At 37.8% G+C, this 18,763-nt stretch overlaps 1 protein-coding gene across 2 annotated transcripts in view; it reads right to left on the minus strand.

Moving 5' to 3' along the window:
* SLAIN1 (SLAIN motif family member 1) overlaps window positions 1-18,763 on the minus strand; it is a 69,273-nt gene that overhangs the window by 39,882 nt on the left and 10,628 nt on the right. For both annotated transcript variants that reach the window (XM_064270006.1, XM_023547275.2), the window contains exon 2: window positions 15,953-16,092. In XM_064270006.1, coding sequence (XP_064126076.1) covers window positions 15,953-16,092 — 140 coding nt within the window. The remainder of the gene's footprint in view (window positions 1-15,952; window positions 16,093-18,763) is intronic.

Below are 18,763 nucleotides of genomic sequence, written 5' to 3' on the forward strand. Positions count from 1 at the left end.
ATTTCCACAAGCCATACTCTCAAGCATAAACTAGGTGATCACATTCTCTACAGACCTAGAGCCTACGGAAATTCTTGGCACATAAAAAAAACAAAAACCAGTTGCTGTTGATTCTGACTCATGGTGACCCCACCTGTGTCAGAGTAGAACTGTGCTTCACAGGGTTTTTAGTGGCTGACTTTTCAGAAGTAGACTGCCAGGCCTTTCTTCCAAGGCACCTCTGGGTGACTCAAACCTCCAGTCTTTCAGTTAGCAGCCGAGGGTGTTAATCATCTGCACAACAAAGGTAATCCTGCTTGGTACACAGATACACTCAAATGTCTGGACTAAATTTTAACAAAAGGATTAAAGAAACTTGCTGTTGTTGCTGGTTGCCATTGGTCCTGACTCATGGCAACCCATGTGTGCAAAGTAGAACTGCTCCATGGGGTTTTCAAACTGTGACCTTTTGGAAGCAGATCGCCAAGCCTATCTTTCAAGGCATCTCTGAGTGGGCCTGAACTGCTAACTTTTAGGCTAGTAGTTGCGCACTTAACCGTTGATGCCACCTAAAGAACCTAGTTGAAGTTATTATTTTACTGACTCACTCTTATAAACTCGGAGATGAAAGTTTTCTGGAGAGGCCATACGTTCATATTCAGTAAGCACTGCAGCCTTTGCTTCAGCTTGAGCAACACCTCTCCCCCTTCCCCAACCCCAAGTAGTGACATACGGTTTGCAGCTTATCTGATCCACTACTTATTTGTTGGGTAAACCTGAGTGGCATTCATTTCTCCACATCTCTCCATGACCTGATAAATAAGCATATGGGATCTAGGAAGCCCTACTACTGCTTTTGAAACAGATGTCCATAAGTCCACTTACTCTGACAGACACAAAACCAAGGGGATTCAACTACCATGAATCTTCTGGTGTGTTTATGTAAGAAGCAAAGCTAACAAATTAGTAAATGTCCCTCCTTATTTGGTATTCTCAAGAACTATTTAATCGGGGTAAATTAGTTATAAACCCCAAGTCTCTCAATCCTCAAATTATAACTAGAAAAACCTACTAGAAGGTTAATTTGTATCTTGCCCCATAGTTCCAGTTTATTCAAATTTCTTATTCTTCAATCTTTTATGAAGTTTAAATGATAAAAGTCAGCAGACAGGCACCAAAAGGTTAAGTGCTGGGCTGCTAACTGGAACAATGGCGGTTTGAACCAGCACCTCTTCAGAAGAAACTGTGGCAATCTGCTCCCGTAAAGATTACAGCCTACAACACCCTGGGGCAGTTCTACTTTGTCACACGGGGTCTCTATGAGCAGAAATCAATTGATGGCACCTCTAGTTTTTTTTTTTTTTTAACAGCTTTTAGGAAACCCTGGTGGTGTAGTGGAAACCCTGGAGGCATAATGGAAACCCTGGAGGCATAATGGTTAAGAACTACAGCTGTTAACCAAAAGGTCGGCAGTTCAAATCCACCAGCCTCTCCTTGGAAACCCTATGGGGCAGTTCAACTCTGCCCTATAGGGTCCCTATGAATTGGAATCAACTTGACAGTAACGGGTTTAGTTTTTTTTGGTGACAACCATAACAATCCTTACCCACAGTCCTTTGTGGAAAACAGTACAAACCGTGAGAGTCAACTTGATTTCTTATTTTCTTCTTTCTTGGCAACTGTTTTTTAGAACTCATGCAATCTTCTTCCTTCTTTAGGGTACATAGGTGGCAAAACATTTGAAATCTTTGCATAACCAAAATTTCTTCATTTGAAACCCACACTTAATTTTTACCTGTGTAAAAAATTATATTTTGAAAATAATTTTCCCTCAAAAGTTTCAAGGCAATATTCATTTTTCTCCTGGCACGCAATATTACTTATGAAATGTCTGAGGTCTATTACATTGTAGACAGCCTATTTCTTCCTTTGAATATGTTTAGGATTTCCTCTTTAATCCTGGAAAAATTTAACCACGATGTCTGGGTGTACATCTTTTTTCCAAGGATACTTCTATACGGAACCCTGGTGGCAAAGCAGTTCTATACTAGTTCATATTGAACACTTGTCTTTCTTGAGCACAAATAAAGTTTATTCTATTATTTATCAATTTTGTTCCTCTCAACCATCTGTTCCTACTTTTAGAACTCCTATTAGAGGGTAGAGCTCCTGGATCTATCCTCCCCAACTCATAACTGCTCTCATATTTTTCATCTCTATCTTTTTGGGGAGATTCCTTTGCCTAACTTTTGGATAAGCCATTTGGTTCTTAATTCTCTCCATTCCTACTTTAGTACCTCCAAGAAATTAAAAATGACTAAAAAAAAAAAAAAATCAATGATTTGACTGCTGCTTTTCCCCACAGCCTATTCTTGTTTTGAAACTATACTACTCTCATAAATCTCAGGGCACTAAGTTCTCTATTTCCTTAATTACTTGTTTCCTACAAAATTGGTTCATTTATTTATTTTGTTCATGATATTTGTTTTTCCAAAAATCCCGTGAGGCTTTATTGCTGGTTCCTACTTATGAATAAAGACCATGTTAATCTGTACAGGTAACTAGCATGAGTTTCTTCTGCACCTGTACAGGTATTACCCCAATAAGCCATAATTTAAATAAGAAAACTGACAACAGACATTATATAAATGGATGGGTTAGTCAACAATGAGGCTTCTGCACCAAGGACCCTGAAAATACAAAGAAAGAAAGTCTTTATTGTAGGGGTATGGTGCTTTAGAATTTCATCCAATTCTTCTCCCACCCTCGGCTCAGGCTAATGTGGGCATCTGAGTTATCTCAAGTTCTGCTTCTCAGCCAAGGGCAGGGGTCCCACAGGTGGATCTCATCTCTCTACCCTCTTTAAGAATAGGTATCAGGCTTTACCTTGAAGAATAAACATCCCCATCAACTGCAGTCATCATGGTTAGTGCTACTCACATCCTAGGAACTTCTACCACCAGAATATAATTTCTACTGATCCAACTTTCCTCATCTAAAAATGCTATAAAAATGTAAAATATCAGACTGAGCATACTGAGTACATACACATATGCATAAGTATTATACACACACACAAGATGACTACAAACCTGAATTTCAAAAGGCTGATAGTTTTATACACACATACACAACACACATACTTTCCCTTAAAATATGGTCTCACTGCTGTGTGGAAAAAAATTAAACTCACAATTAAAAATCAACAAAAGTTCCATAACTCAAATAGCATGAAGCTTATTATTATATAAAAGAGTAAAGGCCCACAGTATTATAAATAATTGAGAATATAAATAAAGCAAAGCTTGACGTTTTCAATGTAAATTAAGTGTCATGAAGTGTTTGGCCACATTTCAGAGTACAACTTCTTACATGAAGTCACACAAGAAATTCAGGATATTAATGCCAGAAGCAGATGAAAGTATTCCCAAGTCTATTTAAGTTAAAGAATTCCTCTCAAAAAACAGTTAACACCTATCTTTAGCACATTTTAAAACAATTTCTAAAATAACTATTTTACTCTCCACATCTTGCCAGATTTCAAAAAAAAAAAAAAAAGGTTCAGTCTTCTAAGACAATTCAGACACAATACCCTGTGGCTGTCCTGCTCAGGGTCTTACCACTCCTTTGTATAACACCATTCAAAGGTTTCCCAACCCCCTGAAGATAAAGTCCAGAATTCTGAACTGCCCTGAAAACTCCGCAAATCTCCCCAGGGTGACTTACAGTCATTCAGCTCCCATTTTCTCCCTCTTCATCTCCCTCCGTTACATTCCCACCACAATGGCCTGCCAGTTCCTCACATGTCACACGTTCTGTCCCATCACATCGTCTTTCCACACACTGTTCCTGTGACGTAAGCCACTCCCCCGTCTTCCCTCTGCTACAGTTAACGGCTTCACTCCTGCTGACGCTTCAGGTCTCAGCTGACATGTCACTTCCTCAGGGAAGCATTCCGTGACCACACCCCTCAAACTAGGACAGGTCCCCATTTGCAGCACCAAGCTTGTTTTAAGATAAGAAGATGCGCTAGGCTGCAGGCTCTAAAAGGCCTAGTGCTGAGTTTATTTTGTTTGCCACTATGCCCTTAGCAACCCTGGGGGCAGTTCTGTTCCATCCTACAGGGTCCCTGTGAGTTGGAATCTACGTCATGGGAAGAGGTTTGGTTTTGGTTTTATGCCCTTAGCACCTAGCACTGCCCCCACACAGTAAGTGCTCGATAAATTTACTTCATGATTTAGCGACTTAATTCTCTCTTTGTTCAAGGCCGAATATTTTAGAAAGAGATTCCAGAAGTTCTTGCATAAATTTGATTCTTACATTTTTTAGAATTCCCTAGAAATGAGCATGAACAGCTACAAAAAAAAAAAAAAACCCTAATTTCACTGCCTTAAAACCACATTTAATCAATCACCAGAGACATATGAAAACAGTACACAACGACTTTGGGAGAATAAACATTTGAAGGAAACAAAATAACATGTCAATTATACATTTATTACAACAACCATTACATAATAAGTAATTGCTTATTTTAATAAACACCTTTCTAATCAGGGTAGAAATACAAAATGCAAAGAAAAAGAAAAGCCACATAGAAACATACAGACAACTAGCAAAAGAAAGGACATCGTCTACAGATACCTGGCAAACACACACCCAGGTTAGTGGATATGATAGATGGAAACTGCAAATATCGTAGGAGCACAATCTGTAATTGTTTGTTAATTACTGCCAGTACTGAAGCAAATATATCAGGGCTATTCTAAACATAAGAACAAAGCAAAGATATGATGGAACCCCCAATCCATGACAATATGTCTTTGGTTCATCGTAGGAATGACACCAAATGTCAGGAGACCCTGCCTCTACACAAAAATCTCTGTAGGATTCCAGATCACTTTTCCAATGAGAAAGGGAACCCTTTACAAAGCTTACCTAAAATGAACCACATACACTAAGTTTTAATTTTGTGTTCCAAATTTGACAGAGCACCTCAAGACAGGAAACATGAGCTGAAAAAGACAGCAGCTTGGGTCATCCAAGGAGACACTGAGCTGGTTCCAAGAGATACAGACACTTGATAAGCTTCTTAACGTCTCAGTTCAATCTCTGTGGCTTTTACAAATGAAAAGGCTAACTTCAGAATGTTGGCTAACTTCACTGGCTAAATTTAGAGAGAAACCCTCCATCGTAACAACTAAGACACGAATGGGGACTGGTATCATGTGAAGATAAAACAACAAGTAAAGGGGTAGTATCTATTCACATTTCCTTAGCATAGAATCCCAGAGGAGATGAGAGATGGTCACAGGGAAACATAACCCAAGATAGTAACTGTACAGAGCTACACTTGTGAGAACTACACCCACGTTCTTCAAATGTGACCTGTCCTGATTGAATAGTTACGGACGTCCAAGTATCTTAAGGTAAGATAAGCTTTTATTAACTGGCCCCAAATTAACTGAGCCACATATTGGATGTTTCAAATTACTCAGATTAGCTTTTGATCATTATTTGGTTATTTAACATCCCAGCCTCATGATAAAGTTTTAATAAAAACTCTAGATTGGCCTTATTACAATTTAGGATATCATGTGAGTTAATTCTACCCATGAAAGTTTCATGGGGAATTTGTTATTTTTATTCTAAAGAGATGGGTAGGAAGGTGAGGGAAGGGAGAATAACGATAGGGATGTCAGAGCTGAAATACATATAAACTAAGAAGAAACAGAAGGAAAGATATAGACTAAAGAAGTTATCTTGAGTTTTCTACTATTGTTGAATAAACTACACTTATAAAACTTTTCAATTTAAAATCCCTAACTATAATTAGTACCTTTATTAATAAGTATAACAAACAGACTCCCCCCACCCCAGAAAAAAATATTGTTTTCTATGAACTATAAGTAAGCGAACTGAGAGTTCCCTGTATTTTTAGGTTTGGTTTCTGAATAAAGGGGAATTACATGTTAAAAATGTCCCCTTATTGTTACATAGCATTTCACATTTTTAAAGAAATGTCACTTTCAACGTTGCTGGAAATCTTTCTAATAGCCCTATAAAACCTATTAAATGTCCCCACTCACTAGGCAAGAAATTGGAGACAAATGCCAAGCTCTCAATCACTGAGTTAAATAAGGCTGAGGCACTGGGAGACACTAACTTTAACTACTAGATCAAAACTCTTTCCAACATATTCTTTCATTCGTTAGTCAACAATTTTCATTCAACCCTTACAATGTGATAGGAACTACTGTATTCTAGGTACTGGGAGGGATACAGCAGTGAACAGAATCAAATCCATACCCTCAGAACTAACATTTTAGTGAGCACTACCATCTGATTTGTTTTAAATGGGGGGACTGGGCCAGTAGGATGACATTTATAATATCAAATGTTCAATGAAAGTTCTTTGTCCTTTAAGGAATTTAAATGTACTCAGAAATTAGTCAATACAGAAACCAAATATGCAGAGCTTCAGCGTGTTTTAAAAAGTATACATATTAAACACTGGTAATTCAAAAATAAATTGAGATATAGCTCCCTATCCTTAAGTGCTTAATGCAGTTGGAAAGAAAATATATATACTAAAAATTAAATAAAAAGATGTTCATAAAACAGGATGCTTCCAAATGGAAAATAACAAACATTATTAGGACTGTTTTCAAAAAAAAGCCAACCAAGATAGCGAACTTTGTCTAATATTACAAATTCAAATCAGTGCCCAGAGTTTTGGGAAAAAAAGAAAATATTACTCCAGGCTTTTTTAGTTAATTTTGTACCAGCAGACAGTAGATTAACACGTGTCTAAGACTTAACTTTCAGCGATTAGCTGTTTTACTTTTAATATTACCTTCTGTACGTTATCCAAAAAAGCCAGTCATACTATTCAAATATATTAAGGGAGTATTTAAGCCTTTACTAGGTCTGCTTTATAAACAGCCTGATTTTATCCCTTACAACAATGCTACAAAATAAATACAAATGAAGAAGAGGCTGAGTAAGCAAATAACTTTGCCTGTGCTGACTACTTGATAGAAAAGATTTCATAAATTATAAAACTTAGATATTAAAGATCAGTTTGGAACAAAGGAAAATAAGTTTGGGAATCTATAATAAAATAGAAAGTCAATATTTCCTACGGTACTGGGTTTGGTTTTGTTTTTTTCATGAAACTTTCAGGATCAGCTTCAGACAGATTAGCTGCTAGATACCTATCAGTCATCCATAGAATACATATATTTTAAACCGAAAACAATTATCTTACTGTGTCTTAACGAAAATGCATTTAACTCATTTTTAAAATTGCAGTTGTGAAAACAAAGCATTTCTTAAAACAGTTATAGTGTGGAAGTGTTCTCCCTATGAAATCAAATCTGTTATTAAACATTCCTTTCTTTCCCTCATTTCCTTCAGCAAAACAAACTTTCTGCAGAAGGGCAGAATTTTAATAAGTCTGCTCTCACAACTTCATTACAAAACTTGAATACTTTCCATGTATTCTCACTTAATTTACCAAGTTTTGTTCTCTAGTTGCTGATTCACAAAATTGCCAGATACAGCACCAAAGGTATTTGAGGTCCCTATGAAATTGAGACCTGTGTCATGCAAATGGTAAGCACTCAACTGCTAACCAAAAGGTTGGTTGTTCAAACCAATCCAGTGGCTCCACGGGAGGAAGATCTGGCAATCTGCTTCCATAATGACTACAGCCAAGAAAACCCTATGGGGCAATTCTACTCTTTTATGTAGGGTTCCTCAAACAACAACCAAACTGAGAAGACAGGCAGCAAGAAAAAAAAAAAACAGAGGTCCTTCAAGAAGTTACAATCCAAATGAGGTCACTGGCAATATTACAATCAGAGATGAGCTTGAGAGAAATGCCACCCAATGTACCTACAGAAACCAAGCATATAAAACTCTTAGTTATATGTGTTCCTAGAGATACTTAAGCAAGGAATGACAGCCAACTAACAAACAAGAAAACAGCATAGGCTAAGTACTCAGGGTACAAGAGGTAACAAGGAAGAACAGAATACAAGACCAGCTCTCCCCATCAGGTCTGGCTTCTCATAATTATGATCCTCTCCTCATGTTATACGAGGAAATTAATCTGTAACTTATGGGTGATTTTCTTCTCATAAACACTAGGCTCTACAGTGATCAGTACAGTATGGTATTCAGTGGAACAGAATAGGGAGCTCAAAAATAGACCCACACAAATACAGTCAATTGATATTTGACAAGGACCAAAGGCAATTCAATGGAGAAAGAACAGACTTTTCAACAAATGATACTGTAGCAACTGGATATCCACATGTAAAAAAAAAAAAACAATGAATATGAATCTACATATGGAACTTATATCCTTCACAAAAATTCAAAATGAATCATAGACTTAAATGTAAGATGCAAAACTACATGACTTCTAGAAGATAATACAGCAGAAAATCTGGGTGACTTTGAGTTTGGTGAGGATTTTTTGGGTACAACCCCAAAAGCATGATCCATAAAGAAAAAATATTAAGTTGGACTTCATTAAAATTAAAAACTTCTGCTCTGCAAAGGACACTGTTAAGAATGAAAAGACAAGTCAGAAACTGTAACTATTTGCTAAACACATATATAAGGAAGGACTTATATCCAAAGTATACAAAGAATTCTTAAAATTCAATAATAAGAAAATAAACAGCTCAATTACAAAATAGGTAAAACATATGAACAAAAACCTCACCAAAGAAGATATACAAATAGCAAATAAGCACATGGAAAGTTACACAACATTATTTGTAATTCATTGTAAATTAAAACAATATACAACTTACAATGTGGATGGAGCTAGAAGACATGCTGAGTAAAGTAAGTCAATCACAAAAGGACAACTATTATATGACCTCACTTATATAAAAAGACAAGAAAAGGTCAATGTATAGAGATCAAAGTTTATTAACAGTTATCAGGGGTGGGAGGAAGAGGGAAAGGAGTGGTTAATGATGATGGAAATATCACATTGATTAAGGGCAGTTATTTTAAAAGCTGATTATTAAATTGCTGTCAATAAGTCATACACTTGTAAAAAGCTGAACTGGCAAAACTTGTGTGACAGATATATTTACAACAATAACAAACAAAAAAAAAAAGGAGCTGCTGAGCTGCTGAGGTTGCTTATGTACAACCAAGCCAACTGGATCTAGTTTCTTGGTTTAGAGGTTTAGAGTCATTGTTTCATGGGACATCTCAGTTAACTGGCTTAATAAAATGCTTAGTGCTTCTGTTCTATCACCTATTCGATGTGTTGTGCCTAGGGTCTTAAAAGCTTGCAAGCAACTATCCAAGGGACAACAGTTGGTCTCTATTCACCTAAAACATGGAGGAAGGAGAGTCAGGAACAGGAGGAAGACATGGAATGTTTGGATAATTGCCTCCATGAACAACTGCCACCATTGCCATGAGACCAGAAGAACCAGATGATGCCCAGCTACCAATACCGAACATTTTGATCAAGATTCTATACAAGAATCCTGATCAAAAGGGGGAAACTGTGGAACAAAATTTTAAAGTTTCATGGAGTCTACACTTTCTGGGGTATGAAGGTTGGATGAAACCCTGAAAGTATTGCCCTGATATAATCTTTAAATCTTAAACCAACAATGACAAATAAATAAAATTATATTTAAAATACCACCACTAAATACCTACTAAGATGGTTAAAATCCAAACACTGACACCACCAAATGTTGGTGAGGATGTGGAGCAACAGGAACCCCCATTCACTGCCGGTGGGAATGCAAAATGGTAGGGACACTGTGGAAGCCAGTCTGGCTGTTTCTTACAAAGTTAAAGGTAAGATTATCATACTACCCACCAATCAAACTCCTAGGTATTTCCCAAAGGAGTTGAAAATGTATGTCTACATAAAAGCCTAAACATGAATATTTATAGAAGTTTTAGTCATAATTTCCAAAAACTGGATGCAATCAAGATGTCCTTCTACAGGTGAAAAAACATAAACAGACTGTGGCACATCCATACAATGGAGTAGTATTCAGTGACAAAAAAAGAAATAAGCTAAACAGCTATGAAAGGGCAAAGACATGGAGGAGCCTTAGATGCATACTGCTAAATAAAACAAGCCACTATGCAAGAGGTATGTACTATGATTCCAAATACATGACGTTATGAAAAAAGGCAAAATTAGAGAGACAGTTAAAAGATTAGTGGCTACCTGGGGTTGAGGGGGGAGGGGGGTTCAATAGGTGGAACACAAGGCATATTTAGGGCAGTAAAACTACCATTAATTTTTCGCAAATAACATGTCCATGTAAATAACACGTCCACACTCATCACGCATGGAAATGACAAAATTAAGTGAAATAGTTCTGGCATAGTGCAGCCATGTATATACTGAGCATGTCTCAGGACATTTCCAGAAATGAATTTCAGCCTCATTCACCCATCCTCCCATATTACAGGTAAATCATAATGTTTGGTCTCCTTTAATCTCCTGCTTATGTGTATAAAAATAGTCCAAAAACGTTACTTTTGATCATAATTGTATAATGAACGTATAAGCCGTAGTCAAGTCATGTGCTGAGTTTAGTAGTCTCCCAGTAATTGGAAAATGAACAATCAAAATTGTGGGTTTGTTTCTATTGATTTAAGTTGATAATTGACAGTGCATCAGCTCAGCAGCTGAATAAAACCTTATCAGATCGTCTTAAGTGAAACCATTATGTTACCTTACGTATGCTTACTTCACAGTTTAATTATGTCTTCTTTGTTTCAACTGAAGTCAGCAACATGTTAAAAAAAAAAAAATGGCACGTCTTGGGGAACATCTAGCTCAATTTGCATAACACAGTTTATAAAGAAAATTTTCTACATTCTACTTTGGTGAGTACCATCTGAGGTCTTAAAAGCTTGTGAGCAGTCATCTAAGATACTCCACTGGTCTCACCCAGTCTGAAGCAAGGGAGAATAAAGAAAACTAAGGACACAAAGGAAAGATTAATCCAAAGGACTAATGGACCACAACTACCACAGCCTCCAGCACAACTAGATGGTGCTCAGCTACCACTACCAACTGCTCTGACAGGAATCACACTAGAGGGTCCCAGACAGAGCTGGGGGAAAAATGCAGAACAAAATTCTAATTCAAAAAGAAAGATCAGACTTGCTGGCCTGACAGAGGCTAGAGAAACCCTGAGAGTATGGGCCCCAGACATCCTTTTAACTCAGTAATGAAGTCACTCCTGAGGTTCACCCTTCAGTCAAAGATTAGACAGGCCCATAAAACAAAATGAGACTAAATGGGCACACCAGCCCAGGGGCAAGGATGAGAAGCCAGGAGGGGGACAGGAAAGCTGGTAACGGGGAACCCAGCGTTAAAACGGGAGACTGTTAACATGTCGTGGGGTTGGCAACCAATGTCACAAAACGCTATGTGTATTAATTGTTTAATGCTAAACTAGTTTGTTCTGTAAACCTTCATCTAAAGCACAACAAAAAGTTTTTTTTTTTTTTTAATTGGCATGGCATGCTTATAAACTAACACATGGGGTGGTTGCATGATTGGCAAAAAACCTGTAACACACAAATTATTTGGGAAAAAAATGTGGTATTCTCTATGATACTATAATGCTGGACACATGACATCATGCATTTGCCGAAACCTATAAGGACTGTACAACACAAAAGAGTGAACCCTAATGTAAACTATGGACTTTATAATAATACTGGTTCATTAATTGTACCAACCATACTTTGTCAGTTTGTTGCACTGTGGTGACGTGCACATTGCTTTGATGCCGGAAGATTAGCCACCAGTATTTCAAATACCAGCAGGGTCACCCATGGTAGACTGATTCCAGCGGACCTTCTAGACTAAGACAGACTGGGAAGAAGGCCCTAGCAATCTACTTCTGAAATATTTGGCTAGTGAAAACCTGATGAACAGCAGTGGAATGCTGTCCAATATACTGCCAGAAAATGAGCCTCTCAAGTTGGAAGACACTCAAAATACAACTGGAAAGAGCTGCTTCCTCAAAGTATAGTTGACATTAACGATATGGATTGAGTAAAGCTTTTGGGAACCTTCATTTGCTGATGTGGCATGACACAAAATGAGAAGAAATAACTACAAACATCATTAGTAACTGGAATGTGGAACGCACAAAGTATGAATTTAGGAAAACTGAAGTTGACAAAAATGAAATGGAATGCTTGAAGATAGATATCCTGGGCATTAGTGAGCTAAAATGGACTGGTATTGGCCATTTTGAATCAGACAATTATATGATCTACTTTTCCAGGAATGACAAATTGAAGAGGAATGAATGGCATCTCATTCACTGTCAAAAAGAATATTTCAAGATCCATCCTGAAGTACAATGGTGTCAGTGACAGAATAGTATCAACATGCCTGCAAGGAATATCAGTTAATATAAATATTCAAATTTATGCACCAACCACTAAGGCTAAAGATGAAGAAATTAAAGATTTTTACCAATTTCTGCAGTATGAAATTCAACAAATATGCAATTAAGACTCAATGAGAATTACTGGTGATTGGAGTGGGAAAGTTAGAAACAAAGACAAAGGATCAGTACTTGGAAAAGAAGGCCTTGGTGAAAGAAACAACGCTGGAGGTCAAATGATAGAATTTTACAAGGTCAATGTCTTCTTTACTTGAAATACCTTTTTTTCTCAACAACACCAATGGCAAGGTGACTACGCACATGGACCCTGCCAGATGGACTACACCAGAATGAAATCACCATCTGTGGAAAGCGACAACTGAGAAGCTCAATATCAGTCAGGACAAGGCCAGGGACCAACTGCAGAACAGGCAATCAATTACTCACATGCAAATTCAAGTAGAAGCTAAAGAAAATAAAAAAGTCCACAAGAGCCAGAGTATGACCCTGAGTATATCCCACCTGAATTTAGAGACCATCTCAAGAGTTGATCTGATGCATTGAACACGCATGATCGAAGATAAGTTGTGGGATGACATCAAGGACATTATACATGAAGAATGCAAAAGGTCATTAAAAAAAAAAGACCAAGCTAGATGCCACAAGAGATTCTGAAACTTGCTCTTGAACACAGAGTAGCTAAAGCAAAGAGAAGAAATGATGAAGTAAAAGAGATGAATAGAAGATTTCAAAGGGTGGCTGAGAAGACAGAGTGTTATAATGAAATGTGTAAAGAACTGAGTTAGAAAATCAAAAGGGAAGAATATGCTTGGCATTTCTCAAGCTGAAAGAACTGAGGAAAAAATTCAAGCCTTGAATTGCAATATTAAGTGATTCTGTGGGCAAAACAGAGCTGCAGGAAGCATTAAAAGAAGATGGAAGGAGTACACGGAGCCACTGTACCAAAAATAATTAGTTGACGTTCAATCATTTCAGGAGGTAGCATATAATCAAGAACTGATGGTACTGAAGGATGAAGGCCAAGAGCACTGAAGGCTCCAGTTATTGACTAAACACCAATTGAGACGTTTCAACAAATGATGCAATGCTGGAAGCGCCCACTCGTCTATGCCAAAAAATTTGGAAGACAGCTATCTGGCCAACCGACTGGAAGAGATTCATATTTGTGCCCATTCTAAAGAAAAGTAATCCAACTAAAAAACAGTATGCATAAATTACTGAACAATATCATTAATATCACATGCAAGTAAAATGTTGCTGAAGATAATTCAAAAAAGTTTGGACGCAGCAGTATGTCAACAGGGAACTTCTGGAAATCCAAGCCAGGTTCAAAAAAGAAGGCGGAACAAAGGATATCACTGCTGATGTCAGATGAACCTTGGCTGAAAGCAGAGAATACCAGAAAAATGTTTACCTGTGTTTTATTGACTATGCAAATACATTTGACTATGTGGATTGTAACAAATCATGGATAACATTGCAAATAATGTGAATTCCGGGACACTTAATTGTGCGTATGCAGAATCTGTACATGGATGAAGAGGCAGTTCTTTGAACAAAACAAGGGAATATTGTGTGGTTTAAAGTCAGGAAAGGTGTGTGTCAGGGTTGTATCCTCTCAGTATATTTATTCAATCTGTATGCTGAGCAAATAATCCAAGAAGCTGGACTACATGAAGAACAGGGCATCAGGATTAGAGGAAGACTAATTAACAACCCGCATTATGCAGATGACACAACTTTGCTTGCTGAAAGTGAAAGGACTCAAAGTACTTAGTGATGAAGATCAAAGACCACAGCCTTCAGTATGGATTAGAAAACAAAAATCTCACAACTGGACCAATAAGCAACATCATGTTAAACAAAGAAAAGACTGGCATTGTCAAGAATTTCATTTTACTTGGATCCACAATCAAGCCATGGAAGCAGCAGTCAAGAAATCAAAGGACATATTACACTGGGCAAATCTGCTGCAAAACTCCTCCTGGAAGTGTTAAAAAGCAAAGATGTCACCTTGAGGACTAAAGTGTGCCTGATCCAAGCCATGGTATTTTCAATCTCATGCGCGTACAATGAATAAGAAAGACCTGAAAATTGATGCCACTGAAGTACGGTGTTAGCAAATAACATTGAATATACCACGAACTATTAGAAGAACAAACAAATTTGCCTCAGAAGAAGTACAGCCAGAATGCTCCTTAGCAGCAAGGATGGCGAACTTCATCTTACATACTTATAACAGGTTATCAGGAGGGACCGTCCATCACATCTGGTAAAGTAGAGGGTCAGTGAAAAAGAGGAAGTCCCTCAATGAGATGGACTGACCCCGTGGCTACACCAATGTGCTCAAACACAGCAACGACTGTGAGGATGGTGCAAGACCAGGTAGTATTTCATTCTGTTATACACAGGGTCACTATGAGTTGGCACCGACTCAACAGCACCTAACAACAACAACATAGTGTGTTTGTCTTATGTCCAAATATTTTATAACTCTTCATTAACCTTGAAGAGCTCGACTGGCAGGGTTCTTGGACTTCGGTGTGCATAAGAATCACCAGGTAAACCTGTTAATGCAGATTCCCTTGGCCTTACCCCCAATTATTCTTTAATCTGGAAGGGGCAGAAATCTTCACTTTATTTTGGAAATAAATAGTGGTACTGGTTGTACAACATTGTGAATAGAGTTAATGCCACTGAATTGTACACTTAAAATGTTCAAATGAAAAATTTTTATGTTATATATATTTTTATCACGAAAAGAAAAAAAATGCACTGTTATGTTCACTGTGTGACTTGAATGTAAGTGGTCCAATAGAAAGAGCATACCTAGATAATGAAATAGATACCAGGAGGTAAAGAGACAAGCCAAAAACATAAATAACTCACAGCTGTAAATTGCCTACTTTATCAAAACATCAAGGAGCTGAGTACTACTCATTTCTTTTTGTTTTTCCTTTTACAATTGTTCTAAATTTTTCTTTACTCAAGTTATAGAGACCAACAGGGGTTTAACTAATATCACATATATTAGGAAGATTTTTTCCCAGTTTATAAAGGTTAGGACTCCAGTTACACATCCAGCTAAACATTTAGGAAGCTCAATGATCAGTCAGGTCAGTAGCCAGGTCCCAGTGGAACCCAGTTTGTGTGTAATATATATTTCTACCTTAGAATTCAGCCACGTAACCTTGTTGCCAACCCCAGAGAAGTTAAGACTGACCTATCTTACTTATTGGTACATTTGCAAATAGAAAGCAAAACTAGAGATTTAAAAAAATGTGCTCCTACTTTCTAATACAAACAAACAGGCCAAAAAAAAAAAAAAAAGAAAACTCGCTAAAAACAAACATAAAGCTAAATACGCCATATACTGAGAAACCCTGTTGTATAGCACATGGGAAGTGAATTCCATGCCATAGTTGCACCTCCGGTTAAGGTTCTTCAACTCAAATGTAGATTCTGAAACCAACAACAAAAACAGGTGATGGTGGCAAGAGCTTGGAAGTGTAAATACACAGGTTCAAAATTACCTTGCTCCAGCCTAAAGCACAGGGAACGTCTTGCTGCCTCCATCTCGGGAGTTGGATTATCCAGGACATGTCTACACCACTGCAAAGGACTCATGGATTTCTCTGATGAGGCAAATGTCTTGGAGGAGCTAATATACAACCTTAAAAAAAAAAAAAAAATACATTATAGGTATTGCATAGAGTATAGAGGTTAACTCTCTTCTGGAGAAAACAACACGCACTTAATCATTTCTGTAGGAATAGATCTCACATTTGATTATTTCTAAGTACCAAAAATCATCTTTGATGACCAAATATCCCCAAATAGAGTCCCTGGGTCGTACAGTTAACACGCTCAGCTACCAACCAAAAGGGTGGAGGTTCGAGTTCACCCAGAGGTGTCAGAGAAGAAAGACCTGGTGATCTATTTCAGAAAAATCAGCCACTAAAAACCTGTGGGACACACATGGGTATCGGGGTAGGCAGGGAGGTCACTGTGAGTTGGGACTGCCTCAACGGCAACTGGTACTAACTGGAATCCCCAAACACAATAAAACCTTCTACAGCCTGGTGGGAAGGACTTCTAGAAAAGATCTAACAATCACCCCCTTAACTGTGTCTCGGGGTCAGAGATCAGGGGATTTTGTTACGGAGCTAACGCTGAAATGCACCATGATGATTTTACTACCTCACTGTACATTTCTAGAAATGAGCATTTTCATCTAGTCCTCCAGCAACAGAATTTTACATGAACTTGGGCTAATATATATAAACATAATATGGAAAACAAAGCAAATCTTACCTGTATTTATAAAGATAAGTGTAAAAACAAGTGAAAGTCAGTACAACCTTGGTTTCTTGAACACTTAAATAATCAGATATTTCCTCTGTCTCAAATCTACAGTTAGCTTGGTACGTGCTTCTTTCTCATTAAAGCCGAATGTCATGAATTGCGTCCCCCAAAAATATGTGTCAACTTGGTTAGGCCATGATTACCAGTAACGTGTGGTTGTCCTCCATTTTATGGTTAATGTAATTTTCCTGTGCGTCGTAAATCCTAATCTCTGCCTGTGGTTAATGAGGCAAGATTAGATTATGTTAAAGGGGATTAGGGTGGCATGTAACACCCTTGCTCAGGTCACACCCCTGATCCAATATAAAGGGAGTTTCCCTGGGGTGTGGCCTGCATCACCTTTTACCTTACAAGAGATAAAAGGAAAGAGAAGTGAGCAAGTGAGCAAAGAGTGGGGGGACTTCATACCACCAAGAAAGCAGCACTGGGAGGAGAGTGCATCCTTTGAATCTGGGGTCCCTGCGCTGAGAAGCTCCTCAACCAGGGAAGATTTTTGATGACAAGGACCTTCCTCCAGAGCTGACAGAGAAAGCCTTCCCCTGGAGCTGATGCCCTGAATTTGGACTTGTAGCCTACTAGACTGTGAGAGAATAAATTTCTCTTTGTTAAAGCCATCCACTTGTGGTATTTCTGTTATAGCAGCATTAGATAACTAAGATACCAAATAAACTTTAGAAGTTATATCTTAGGAACAGTTCACTCTCAGCCTCTAGAGCATTACATTAGTAACAGGCAGTATGAAAATGACCACCTTGAGGCACTTGAAGTCATAATGAAGGTTTTTCTCTCATTGGTATGCTTAACTAAGGTAAATTTTCAGTGACAAGGTTATAGAAAAACATTTATATTGAGGATTAACCAACAGTAAACTAAAAAGAAAGAAAATCACTACTTTCCCTCTTCCCCATCACTGGCTCTAGTAATTGACCCTGTTATACTAAGCTCTATTATAATTACAAATCTTGTTAAAGTACCACTCCTTTAATCAAAGTTACCATAATTCTAATTAGCATATCTTCTTTAAATAACTTGTACTTCATTACTCATACTTTAACTGTTGTAGTCAGGATTTCCACCTGTTAGAGTAAGGTAAGAGCCAGATGGCAAATATTTCAGGCTGCGGGACACACAGTCTCTATCGGACCTATTCAACATGGCCACTCCAGCCAGAAAGCCACAGACAAGACGTTAGCGCATGAGCGTGGCTGTGTCCCAATAAACCTTACTTATGGACACTGAAAGTTGAATTTCATATAATTTCACATCATAAAGTATTACTTTTGTTTCCAGTCATTTAAAAATGTAAAAAACATTCTTCGCTTACTAGTCATACAAACAGGCGTTGGGCCTGATTTTGACATGGCTGACTCCTGTTATAAACATTATAGATAAGTAGATAGATACACAGATAAACAAATATAGATAGATACACAGACATATATGCACACGCATACATATTAATTCTAACATATCAGTCTTTCGACAGTCCTGCCTCTACAGGGCATATAATGATTAATTAAAAACCCACATTCCTAGGCCCTATCTACCTAAATCCATCCCTTCTTCCTTCCCTTGCAACAGGCTCCTTAACTTTCCATAACTAGGTATATTTCCTTGGACCCCCAAGTAAAGGTTATTCTAAGACAGTCTTTCTCCAGCTTTGGGGAATCAGAATCACCTGGAAGGCTGTTAAAACACAAATTGCGAAACCAGATCCCCTAGGTTCCGGATTCAGTAGGATTAGGGTGGGGCCAAAGAATTTCTAACAAGTTCTCAGGTGATGCTGATGTTGCTGATCTGGAGACCATCCCTTGAGATGCACTGGGCTTAGCCAATCATAGTAATTCCATTACACCCCTTTGCCCAATGGCTGCTTTAGGCACAAGCACTGGATATAATCCTATACCAAAACCAAACCCATTGCCATAGACTCAATTCTGACTCATAGTGACCCTATAGGACAGAGACAGAGTAGAACT

The sequence above is a fragment of the Loxodonta africana genome, chromosome 17, assembly GCF_030014295.1.
Source record: "Loxodonta africana isolate mLoxAfr1 chromosome 17, mLoxAfr1.hap2, whole genome shotgun sequence".
Classification (NCBI taxonomy): domain Eukaryota; kingdom Metazoa; phylum Chordata; class Mammalia; order Proboscidea; family Elephantidae; genus Loxodonta; species Loxodonta africana.